The 13,645-nt window shown below is 36.5% G+C and overlaps 1 protein-coding gene across 6 annotated transcripts in view; it reads right to left on the bottom strand.

Moving 5' to 3' along the window:
- Positions 1–13,645, bottom strand: part of Tcerg1 (transcription elongation regulator 1) — a 59,040-nt gene that overhangs the window by 36,105 nt on the left and 9,290 nt on the right. For 4 of the 6 annotated variants that reach the window (XR_008721848.1, XM_055622585.1, XM_055622588.1 and 1 more), the window contains exons 3-6: positions 11,218–11,370; positions 9,151–9,574; positions 5,109–5,351; positions 895–957 (exon numbers count right to left, since the gene is read on the bottom strand). Coding sequence is in view for 5 of the 6 variants with exons in the window: in XM_055622585.1 (XP_055478560.1) it covers positions 895–957; positions 5,109–5,351; positions 9,151–9,574; positions 11,218–11,370 (883 nt within the window). In the remaining variant the exon portion in view is untranslated. The remainder of the gene's footprint in view (positions 1–894; positions 958–5,108; positions 5,352–9,150; positions 9,575–11,217; positions 11,371–13,645) is intronic. The other 2 variants (XM_055622587.1, XM_055622589.1) reach the window with 1 other exon arrangement.

Genomic DNA, 13,645 nt, shown 5'->3' with positions numbered 1-13,645 from the left:
CTTGGCTATCCTGGACTTGCTTTGGAGACCAGGCTGGCCTTGAACTCAGAGCAATCCACCTGCCTCTGACACCCTGAGTGCTGGGATTAAAGGCGTGTGCCACTACACCTGACCAGAAGTACACTTTTTAAAGTTCTCAAACTCTAAAGAAATGGTAACATTCACTGAGTCTGATTTCTAACACAAAATTATTTTCTACTTCTGAAATACTTAATAGGGTCAGAATAAAAGTTCTAAGTTTTAAAGCAAAAGAACTGTTACCAACTCCAAATGATAAATCATGTGAACTATCAGATTACCCTTCTCCTTAAAAAGGCAGAGACTCTATTTTAAAAGACAAGCCACAATTCTTGTTTTCTATAAGGTCAAATAAGCTGTTTTATTTAAAATACTGTTAATATGAGGCGACAAGAATCCAAACAGAAAAGACAATCCTGGAATCTAGGTTCCAGGTAGTCTTATTTTGGTAACTTTAAAATGCAAATGTATACTATATACAAATATCACACACACATAGTCACTTGCATGCAAGCGTAATCACATCATTTTACACATGGAAATGACATTTTATATTTAACTTAAAAACATACATCAAAAATAAAATTAAATGTTATGAATATGAGAATGAAGTTGTTTACACTTATTACATAAATTAAGATATATAAAGTGATCTGACCTCATTTGCTTTTGTGAACCAAAGAAGCTAATACTACAGGCAATCGGGAAATTAAGTGTTGGCCAAATATGACAACTGCATTTAAACTGCTCATTAAAAAGAAAAATATTTTTAAAGCTCCACTCACTAGGGCAAAAAAATAAATAAAAGGATAAACAACAACATTCACTACCATGCCAACTTACAGACAAAACAAACTAAGATGGTTTTAAAATTACCGGTCTTGGTGGTAGCGACTGTCTTTACATACGGGCAGCTGACTATTTGCATCATTGCTACACCTGTAAAATGGATAAGCAAGCATTGGTTGGAAAGCTGCCATTGTATGTCGGCTACCACTGGGATTCAAGGAAATAATTTACCACTACAATTTAGAATCTATTTCCAATGAGAAAGACCAAGAATGGAATAAAATAGTTTGACATTTTGTGGGAAATAGTGCCAAATCCAGTGATGCTACTTCTAAGCTATAACACCAGTTACCTACCAGCTCTCATGTTTGAAGGAGCCTCAAAGTTTAAAGTCAACAAAAGAAAACCCCTTTGTTACACATTAATAAATTCTCATGTGGGACCTTTTCCCACCAGACATCAAACCCAGCTGTGGATGATTACACGCCAGTAGAAAGCACTGAGGACACGCAGCACTGTCTGACAAGATACTTTTGCTATGCTGATGCTCATTTGAAACTACGTGCTGGGGCTGGACATTAGGGCATTAGGGCACAACTAGGCAAAAACAGAAAGAAAAAGACAGGGCAGAGGGACAGGGTGAATAAGAAATTCAGGCATAAAATGGATTCAAATATTCCACTGCAAATAATAGTTAAAATAAAAGCATAGATGGAGAGAGTAGCATTCAACTAGTGTCAAAATATCTGTTTAGGGCCCACTACATGGGATGGCACAAATACAGAACACCATGGAAGCAGGCCAAAACTACACCTTGTCCCCTTTTACCTTCTTAGTCACTATCTGCCCATAGCTGCAGAAACCGCTATCACTTAGGCTGGTTAAAGTAGCACTTGTATTAAGGAACAGATATTACGTACAGTTTTGAGAAGGATGAAGACTCATCATGATGCATTAGAATGATGGTATAAGAATGAAAAGAAAAGCTGGAAAACTGAGGAAATTCAAAATTGAATGTGAATATTAAAATGTTTTAAAAGTCTAAAGACTACAGGAAAAATAAATTTTACTTTTTTGTACCTGGAAAAAACTCAACTTAGTTTGGTACTGCAAATTTAAAAAATATAAAATACTGTAATAAAAATAAACTTTCCCTCTGAAAGATGGGAAAAGAAGTCTCTCCGGATTCAGAAAGTAAAATCAAAATTAAAAGTCTGTGTTTTTAAACAACTTAAATGACGTTCACACACACACAAAAGCACCAGACTTTGAACTCTTTCATTTCTTTACCATTTCACATAAGAAATACCAACACTAAGCTTTCTAATCACTTTAAACCAAGTAAAATCCTTGAATTATAAAAGCATGCTGAGTGAAGAAAGCTGTATGTACAGCTTTATTTCCCTAATGTTGAAACAAAGCAAAGAAAAATTCACTTCATTAAAGAAGTTACAGATTTAGGTGAATAAATACTGCCATCTACAGGATCACCACACCTATTAAACCACCACTTTCCTTAGAATAAAACTTTATTCCAAAGTCTATTTTCTTAAACTAGTCTCCAAAATGAGTCAAACATCTTCATATTTAAACCTAACTGCCAATGATAAGATCAACTGGGCCAACTTGCATTTCTCCACCTGACTATTAGCATGTGTTTCTTCTCAAACTAAACAGATAAATCTAAGGCTTTGCCTGAAGATATTATAAGTATATTATGAATACTCACAAAATAACTACATACCTAAAATACTAACCTTTTTAAAAAGGGGACACTTTTGTCCAATTTTTCTACAAATTATGCTGTTCTCAAAATATGCTCAATTAGGAAATTAGAAAATTCCACTTAGCATTTTGGATAGTTCTGATGTCAATGACAGTCTTAAAATTGCAAGTAAGATTTCAGTTTTAGAAACAGATACCTCTAAGTCCTAATTCATTAACACCCTCAAATTAAACCTCTTATTCTTTTATTTCATCTAATTCTTCCCCTACTTTCCTTCACTTTATTTATCTCTTAATCATCCTCATTACAACTATACAATGCTATTTCAAACAGAATTTCAAGCTGCAATATATATAACATACAAATATAGCCTTCTAATTGACCTTAGTGCAGAATTGACATAAAGGAGGAGGAAAGGTGGGATCTAATTGTACATAATGTCAGAAAAAAATCTGGGAAGGAGAAATTAAGCATTTTGTCTTTTTCATTAAAACACCTTGTAGAACTAAGTAAAAAGGGTAATGAGAAAAATAAATGAACACTGAATCAGAAATGCCGTAGTACCAACAAATGTTACTATTACTTTCTATAAGACACTCTTCAAAAAACCTCAGTAGCTTAGTCAGCCCAACCACTACCCAGGTGGAGTTTTCCTGGGTTGGCAGTGCAGCTTGGGAGTACAATACTTACATAGCCTGCACAAGTCACTGACTACCACACACACACACACACACACACACACACACACACACACACACACACACACACACAGAGAGAGAGAGAGAGAGAGAGAGAGAGAGAGAGAGAGAGAAAGGGGTCTTCCAGTTAACCTACAAAATGTCATTAGTGACTGCTATTAAGTGTCTTTTACTGCCAAATTTCCCAAGTATCACCTTCATTTTGTGGTCACCACTTTCTAAGTTTTTAGAAAGTGAAGTATGAAAATGAAGAATTTGACAAATTTCCACTTTCCACAAAAGTTTTGCTAACGTGTACCTTCTGCCTTTTTCTCTGTTCCTAGTAAAAATACGTAGGACCAAGTAAACATCCTTTCAGAAGACTATGGTCTTTCAAAATATCTTATAACATCATGCTACCTCTCAGTCTGTTCTCTTCAAAACCAACCAACCAACAAACAAACAAACAAAAAAACAAATAGCTCAGCACCTTCACACTCAAATCCTAGAACTGGCCCTGACACTGACCTTAACCATAAAACAGACCATCACTTCAAGGTTTGAAAACCAAACGAGTGAATTCTAGGTTAGGCTGGGCTACACATCAAGACATTACTCATCATCATGAAATTTTCGAAAACAGGTTTTGGTAAGTGTCAAACTATTCCCCACTTGTTGCTTTCCTACAAAAGTAAGATGCAAAGTACTCAGCTTGTCTTAAATATTACTAAAGAAAAAAATTAATCCTTAGTACAAAACAACTTGTTTTTCTTATTTTTAAATGACTAGAGGCTATAACCTTCACATATAGAGCATTTATATCAGTAATGTATAAAAGATTTTTAATCGAATAAAAAATACCAGTTCTTAAATTTTTGGTTCTTGCAAATGTTTAATATTTACATGTACTTATATCACACCTGAATTTTTACAAAGAACCCTGAACAATAAATGACAGCAGCCTTAGGAAGAGTGTGAAAGTTAGAAATAAGCCAGGATTCTCTTCATCCTTACCACAAACTAGCCTTGTAAAATCTGTCTACAGTAACAATATGTTCAACTACAATACATAAAGAATAAATCATGGACCAAGGATTAAATACACACATTTAAAAATAGCAAATGTACTCTGATCAGGACGTCCAACACCACTATTATGTAATCCCTAGACTTCTCCACAAATCTTTTAGCTCCTTCTCTAGTCTTCCTAATATCCTATACAGTAACACACACAAATTTCCTCTAACAAACTTTTAAATAATTCATGTTATACTTTACTTCACAAACGTTGCAAAGAAACCTTCTGATTTCTATCTTACATCAATCTGTTCACAAGTGGCTCCTGTTTTTCTTCCCAGTCCAACATAATTGTTAAGCGCTTAACACTTGGACCTGGAGGGTCCCAGATCAAATCTAACACTATCATTTAGCTGGCTCAACCTGGACAACTAATCTAACCTGTCTGCATATCTACCTAAGATGGCTGCAAAAACATGGTACTCAAAAATGGAATGTATACCATGTGCTAGAACAATATACTGTTTATATTATTCAACCTATGCTAGTTGTTATAGATTATAATTTATCAACTTCACAAATTCAATCCCTTTTAAAACTACATTTAGAACATATTTACAAAAAAATAATTTTATTCACTGAGGCTATTACCCAAAATAAGTGTAGTTTTAAATGTGACTCTCATTTTAAGACATGTAAACAACAACATAAAAGGACATTTAGCAAAACTTAAGAAAAAAATATTGCAGCTAGCCATGAATCTTTCAAAAACATTTCAAGCAGGTGAGATTCAAGGCAAATTTCAAATGCAACAGACACATGAGAACAACAAACTGACAATGTGAAAACAGCTAGAAAAACAACTGTAATCTATTGTTTACCTGGAAGTGGGATTGGCATGCCAGGAAGGGGAACACGAAATGGAGGCACCATTACTGGTGGGAAAGCAGGTATTGCTGCTGCTGGCTGAGGTACTGAGTGAGGAACGGCAGGAGGTAACGTCTGTGGGTGCGGCTGGGGTACAGTTTGCACAGGTGTGGCTGTAGGAGCAGGAGCTGACACACTAACTGTAGGCGTGGCAACTGAAACAGCAGAACTTGGGGTCTGGTCTTGTGTTGTGGGTGCTGACAAAAGAAAAAACAACATGTATCACTCCTTCATGAACCTTTTTTCTGTATTCATCTATCACTCACTCAGTATTTAAAGGCCCATCATCCCATGCACTGCAAGAAATGTATCATCTATCTATCTTCAAGAAGCTTGAAAGTAGTCAACTAAATAAAATTTAAACAAAAACAAAAATCAAAACTGAAGCACAAAATAAAATGGTGTAAATATATAGGAGTGTAATCATGACCCAGCCCACTCATATATATGGGAAGGGTACAGAAATTTTTACACTGAGATATTAAACCTCAAGGAGTCAAGATCCCATCAAAGAAAGAGGAGCCCAAAGAGAACACACGCAAATGCTGAAAGAAGCACAGTCAAGGGCAAACAAAGGGCAGAGAGCAAGTGTTCAGAAGGCCAAGGGAAGCCCTTAACTCTTAAGACATGAGACACACATCAAGAACAAGCCTTGAGTAAGGGTTAGGAAGTCTGTACGTCTTTGGGCAGAGAAAGGGCAGCTCTTCTGCAGAGAAAATGGGGTGGGAAAATAGATGGCTCTGCATATAACACTGTTCTCTCATCGCTGGCATGATTTCATAATGTAAATAAAGGGGTCATGTGATGAATTAATTGGGTAAGTACACAACAAGAAGAGAGGAAGAGAGATCAATCCCATTTCTGAAACTGTCTAAGCCAGAAAGAACAGTGAGGAAAAGGATATGCTAACAACTAATGTCTAGCTATAAATGAACGAAACAGAAAAATCTCAGGGTTTTTTTTGCCAATTATTTCAAAATTTAAAAAAAATATTTTAAGTACTTTCTATAGTATGAAGAGGTAAATGTAAAATTCAGGGTAGGGTAATTTGGGTTCTGCTAATATATTTTTAATTAACAAAAATAAAACGCTTCATCTCTAGAAGTCACATTTAAGTAGAAATGATCAAAAAATAAAATCTGTAACTTCACACTTTTAAAGGTTTTAGCTCTCATTCAATAAAACATGTTAATTATAACTTAGCTCATTCCAAATAAATCTGCTGTGATAATTCACTAGATTTTCAGTGATTTTTTTAAAGAAAGGGAAAGTATCAAACTCTACCTGTATTAGACTAAGAATAAAGTTGCCAAATTACTAACAATGCTTCCCCAATCTTTAAGCAACTTCAATTCTTAATAACAGCATAGGGCTGAATACAAACAAACCACCAGTATTGTCCACCTGAAAACAAAAATCTGTCCATCACCATCTTTGAGCTTCTAAAAATAAATAACTCACTTAGGCTGGGAGGATCTGAGTAATTTCATACTTGTTAATGAGAAACTCACCTTGGCTAAATAGACAGCAGGGCCAAACAAGTATCTTCAGAGGCCCAGGAATGAATTGTTGGTCTAGCATAGACCTAGCCTTAGGGTACAGTATCATATTAATAGAATTTATAACAATGTGAAAAATACAAAGTACATGCAACATTTGCCCAGTCCCATACATACACCATTCAGCAACTGTAGACTACTATACTGGTTGAAAATATATTTTTTCTTCCCGATTTCCCTGAGAAGTTGACCTCATGATAAGTTTCCCTAAACTTGCAAAAAATGAGCTTATGCTCAACTTCAAGTAAAATAAATGGTCTGAATGTTTAATCCCATATACCAACATATCTATATTATATTCACAGAAGTAAATTTTAAAATATTAATTTTACTCAATTACTAAAATGATGGTCTAAAGCACCAACGCCAGGAAAATGAGTTTATAGGGACGTAAAATTTCAAGTGGAAAAGACTACCACCAAGGAAATGGCAAAAAGCATTCACTGAACTCATTCCTACTTTCCATTAACAGGGTATTTTGAACTTGCTTAGTGGTAATGAATCTGAGGAAAAGGATAAACACAACAAAAGAGTCAAAGGTGAGCCTGGGAGAGTGATGCCAAGACAATAAGTCCCTATGCGTTGCACGTGTTTAAATAACTACTAAATTATAGATAACCCCTCAATTCATGCTATTTAAGCAGTAACTACGTATAACAGGTAGAGAAGTAGTAAGACTAAAAGCATAGTACCAGAATATTTAGACACACAACATGAAAATTGGTACTCAAAAGCAGCTTAGAGAGCATGACTTTGTTTTGTGTAGAGTAAAGGTCCTTTCAGGATGATTACAGAAAGAAAGGAAGGAGTACTCACTAATGAGGGCTTCATATACATAAATGGAGCACACACAGGGCAAATAAAAGAAATACCTACATAACCATATCCCTTAAAGCAAGAAGTACTACCCTTTCCAAGCCATTAAAAAAAAAAAAAGAAACCTAAGCAACAAGAGCCCCCACACACTGCTACATTGCCTTTAATACCCTACTCCCAGTACCATCACCACATACTCCATAAATCACCTTGATACTCATGTTATGTAAGCATAAAAACCATAAGCTAAAGATCACAATCCAGTTAGCACAACTTTCTTTCCATTTACATCTTACACTTGAAAACATGTATGTTTTCTTATATCATATACTTCCCCCAGTTTGTCTAAGAAGTATTAAGTAATGTCTAAAAGCTGTCTCCAGTCTGGATTCATAGCCAAACAGTAGAGTGTTTGCATGGACTGCACAAAGCCCTGGGTTCAATCACTGGGGGAAAGGGTAAACAATAAACATATCTGTATACATTCACTACATATACCTTACTCCTTCAGTTGCTTCTTCTATCAATAAGGTAAATTCAAAGTTGAATCCATAATGATTACATCTCTTCAGCATGTATTTCTTACACTAGTGATTCCCAAGGAACTCCCAAGCAGAGTATGGTTTATTTTTCTTATCCATGGTCCAGAAAGTAAAGCAATAGGAATAACAATCACCCCATGAAGAAGCCCAGTCAGTGCACTGCATTAACAGTGATCATATCAATAGTTCTGGGCTCAGTCCGTTCACAGAATACCACCACCACCATATAGAATAATAATAAAAAAACTCTCTTCAGTCCTTACATCTGATATTTGCACATTCTCACTTTATTTTTTAAGTTCTAAGTTTTCTGACTGTGATTACATACTTGAAAATCCTTTCTTACTGTTTCTAAGACGGTCCCTTCTGCATTTATACATAACTTACTCCAGGGGCCACCATATCTAAAAGAAGTTACAGAGAAATTCCTAATAAAGTCTTCCAACTTCAACATCACCCAGAGGCAGCACCTGAAGAACATTTCAGAACCTCTGCCTGATAGCTATTATTTATTTATTTACTTCACAGGGTTTCTCTGTGCAGCCCTGGCTGTCCTGGACTCACTATACAGACCAGGCTGGCCTTGAATTCAAAGACCTGTCTGCCTCTGTCTCCCAAGTGCTGTGATTAAAGGCATTCACCACCAAGGTAGGCCTGCCTGATTTTTAAAATTATCCATCCCCTGGGCTTGTTCTTACTCAATCTACTCAGCAATTTAAAGTGTCCTGCCTCAGAACTTCCCAAACAATCCCACAAACTACATCAGTCCTCATTTGTTGACCTTTGTTCAAGCCTCAATTAGAAAACTTTGTAAAGTAGGATCCCACAAAATTTTATAATTCCCACAGCATTTGTCACTAGTGTTGGGCAATTAAAATAACTGCACTTCTACAGCTTAACTTCATGAACTACACTTGGGCAAATAATTTCTACTACTCACACAAATGTTTATTTTAATGTTAAAACATATTTTAAATAACATCAAGGATAATGCCAGAAGTATCAGAGCCATTTTAGAATACTGTATTTATTTGGTTTTTACAACCCTCAATATGCACACACACTAGGCCAGTACTTACTTGATACTGTCTGTGCAACCGAAGTAGCAGTTGTCGTGGTAGCTGTGGTGGAGGGTGGGGTAGATGACGGTGTTGAAGTGGACACTGCAGGTGCTGGGCTACTGGTGGTAGGGGTGGGAGCGCCTACTGCCTGTGCTTGCACTTGTGCTTGCGCTTGTGCTTGCGCTTGGGCCTGGGCCTGTGCTTGTGCCTGGGCCTGTGCTTGAGCTTGAGCCTGAGCTTGGGCCTGGGCTTGGGCTTGGGCCTGAGCCTGAGCCTGAGCCTGGGCTTGGGCCTGGGCCTGAGCTTGTGCCTGGGCCTGAGCCTGGGCCTGAACCTGCGCTTGGGCTGCAAGCATAGGCGTCAGTTCTGATTGCTGAATAACCTTAACTCCATCTGGCTTGGTCCATGCAGATTCACGTGTCCGAGCATTGTAATAATAAACCTGCAGAGGAAGAAAGAAGTGATAATCACAAAATCTGCTGTTAAAAATGTTACTATAGTTTGTCTTAAAATTGGAGCTTTAGAAAAGGCTAAAAATATTCATATACGTCTATTTCTTTTTTTTAAGTATGTCATACTTTTTTTTAATGTCATACTTCTATTGAAAAAGTTATTCTACTATCCTAGCAACCATTTTCTCTTGTATTGTCAAGCTGCATGCTGTACGGAGCCACTCAATAAATTACCTCCAACACCACAGGAAACACATAAATCTTACATGTTTACAGTGTCAAAGGCAAATATCCCAATAATCTTAAATGCTTTCTTTCAAACATAATATAGGAATAGCTGATATTCTCCATGTCACAGAAAATTAAAAAAAAAAAAAAAAACTAAGTAAAAGCTGAATATGAAAACTCTGCTTCCTAAAACATGTGATCTTAAATATAAGAAACACAGGCAACTAAGGTTACTCTAGAGACCTCCCTTTCTCATTAGATGACTGTAGCTGATAATGGTGTGGTGCTGTTTACTAATTGTTAATGCAAACACTGTCTTCAGGATGCTTGCAATGTTTCCACTTACAAAACCACCGGCAGAATTCTTGCTTACACCAAACCAATGTAGAAAGGAAACTGTACACTGGTATAATAAGGCCCTAAATGAGTCTATTTCTATAAAACAGAAAGAACAAACAAACAACAGAAAAAAAAAAAACCACCAATGTAGAATTTTGTGCCGGAAGTTAACAAAGAAGGCCTGAGACTACCTTTATGAGAAAGCCTTGTTGTTAAAATTGGCCTTTGGCTAGCATGTGAGAACTGGACTGGAGAAGGTTGTTGCCACTCCCTTCCTAGCAAGAATGGCACACTGTGCCTAAACCATGTATGCAAACAATGCCCCCATGCTCAAAGTCTGTTTTCCTTCTGGGAATATGGAATTTTAGTCTATGTTAGACAGACTGTACTTTCTGACCAAGCTCTAATGAAACCTCTAGGTTCGCTTGAGCTTGCTGGTAGAAGACACTTGTGTGGCTACTGCTCTACTCTGAAGAAATTCACTAGGCAGTCTCATTCCTTAAGACGACTTTGGGAAACTTAAAAGTCTTTTTTCCTTCATATTTTACCTCATACACCCAGTTTCTGTTAGTTTTGTATCTTTTCACTGTAGTTTCAGTTATGAATTCAACTATATGCTAGTTCCTATTAATCTTTCCCAACCCTAGAGATGGTCTTGTGAATTTGTGACACATCATTTAAAATACAGACCTCCATGTGACCCTGGAACTGCAGCAAAATCTAAGGTAGCAAGCTCTTAAGTCATATCCTAGCTGCTGCTTGAAGCTCATTCTTTATTTTTATTTTTATTATGTATACAGTGTTCTGCCTGAATGTACACCTGCACACCAGAAAAGGGCACAAGATCTCATTATAGATGGTTGTGAGGCACTATATAGTTGCTGGGAATTGAACTCAGGATCTTTGGAAGAGCAGTCAGTGCTCTCAGCCTCTGAGCCATCTCTCCATGAGGTTCATTCTTAAAGCACAGAATTCTTAGTGTATATTCTTAATATACAATCTCAATCTACCAAAGTTTCACTGCTCTGCCACCGTGAAAATAGCAAGCTGACTGTTTTGTAATTACCTTCCCATCTGGAGTTTTATTTTCTACCCATATCTCCTCCGTGGGAGGCAGTGCTGGAGCGCCAGGCGCAGTCCCAGGAGGCATTCCTGGTGGAAACATCATACCCGGAGGAGGAGGCATGGCTCCCATGGGTGGAGGCATGAAAGGTGGTCTCTGTGAATTCACAAAACAATTATGGTCAATTACAAACTACCTTTTTCCTTTAGGTTAGATTAAATTATACCTCTACACAAAAGTAAAGAACTATAAAAGCAAACAGTTGTCTTCAAATACATTCAGCTAATGCATGAGCAAAATAACTAGTCTGCAAATAAAATGATTAGTAACAAGAATGTCAAAATACTGATATGAGCTAATTCTAGATTACACCGTCAAGGGTAAACTTTTTGCTCTTCATATTTTGCTGCATTTTTCCATACACTGGATTACTTTAAGAGAAAAATAGATTTTTAAAAAATATTCTGAGGATTTTTTGATGTTTTTGTGGTAGTAGGAATCAACCCCAGGGCCTTGTGCAATCTAAGCAATTGCTTTATTCCTGAGCTACATCCCAAGCCCTTATGTTTTCATACTAAGCTTATCAATGACTTACAACTCAACTACAATAGGTTTTAACAATAAACAATATTTTACAAAATCACACAGCAATAACCCTTCATTATAAGCAAAAATATAACTAAAAAAGGTATTTTGCTATCCTATTCTTTATGTAGTAGTAATAAAGCTTATCACTTTAAAAGTCAGTGAGTTTCACAAACATAGAAAACAATTATCCACCCTATCTTCAGGCTTCCTTTGTTCTGGTCTGGTCTTAGTCCTGGGGACTGAGCTCAGCCCTTTGATGAGCCTCTCAGCCCACCTTTTAATGGAAAGCTTAGAAATCAACCACTCTTGTGAGTCAACAGAACCTGAAAATTCCTCCACTGGCATTCTTCAGTGATTACTAACAAGATCCCACAGCAAGCTATATCTGAAGGCAGAAAAACGGCTTCTTCTTCTGATCCCTATACCTGGTAACGTTAGCATGAGGAAAGATTCTTCAGGAATGAAGTGTCAGAGCCAGGCTTTGTGGCACACGCCTTTAACCCAAGCACCCAGGAGGCAGCTAGGCAGATCTCTGAGTTTGAGGACAGCCTGGTCTACAGAGTGAGTTCCAAGACAGCCAGAGAAACCCTGTCTTGAGGGAAAGAAAAATGAAATTTTAGAAGTAAAAATAGGAATATTGAGGCTGTCATTTTGAACAAGGATTAAAAATATATTTTCTATGATTTGAATGTAATATAAAAATTCAATTACCCAAAGTACCTAAGCTAGACAAAAGAACTGAGTCATACTTTCCTAAAAGTATTGCTGGCCTACACCCACTTTGTTGAAACTATTTTTTCAATACTCCTGTTTTTTTCAACACTAACACAACAGGCTCCTGTTTTTTCAACACTAACACAAACTCTATTTATAAAATATTTATTCTAAATGTATATGTAGTAAATTGCTAGTCACTAGCCAAAAAAACTGGATCTTTTTAATCTTCAAATAAATATAATGCCACATCATTTACAGGTAAGCTTCCAATTAAAATATGTTTAGCCAAGTATAATGGTGCATGTCAATAATGTCCGCACCCAGAGGCTGAAGCAGAACTACTGCACCTTCAAGGCCACTCTGGATATACAGTGAAACAACGAGTACCCATCAAATTAAAAAAAAGAAAAAAAGAAAGATTTCTTTGTACATCACAAGTTTTACTTAGAAAATACTAGAATAAAAAATTTTATTTTGTTTTTTTCAACACAGGGTTTTTCTGCGTAGCCTTGGCTGTCCTGGATTCCCTTTGCAGATCAAGCTGGCCTGGAACTCACAGAGATTCACCTGCCTTTACCTCCCTGAGTGTTGGTATCACCGTGCACTGGCTAATAAATCTTTTTCTAATAGCCATACACAAATCTGTTATCACTGTCCAAATTCTTCCGTAGGCATCATTTAATTACTAAAGATATATTACACATCTACATCTATTAGATACTTTCTAGTAATAGAAACCATGGAAGATAAATATCCTCCACTCAGTATTCTAAAGTCTTTTTCCAGTACAGAAGACAGGTTACAGAAGATTACTCAGTTATTAATGATAAATACAAATTAGTCTATTAAAGCCGATGTTTGTCAGTAGTTTTAAGTCCCTGATCTGATATTAATAACTTAAGCAGCAACTGCAACATACAAAGATGTCTCCTTAGTAAATTCAAAATATTTAAAACTTGAATTTTTTGCTAGATGAAGTATCTCACACTTACAATCTCAGCATTTAGAAGCTGAGGCAGGAAGATAACAGTAAACTCAAGGCCAGCCAGAGCTACAGACCAAGAACTTGTCTCAAAAAAAAAGAAAGAAAGAAAGAAAGAAAGAAAGAAAGAAAGAAAGAAAGAAA

The sequence above is a fragment of the Psammomys obesus genome, unplaced genomic scaffold (assembly GCF_907164565.1).
Source record: "Psammomys obesus unplaced genomic scaffold, mPsaObe1.curated_primary_1811, whole genome shotgun sequence".
NCBI lineage: Eukaryota > Metazoa > Chordata > Mammalia > Rodentia > Muridae > Psammomys > Psammomys obesus.
Note: the sequence above shows the minus strand (reverse complement) of the source record. Positions and strands in the feature narration are given on the sequence as shown.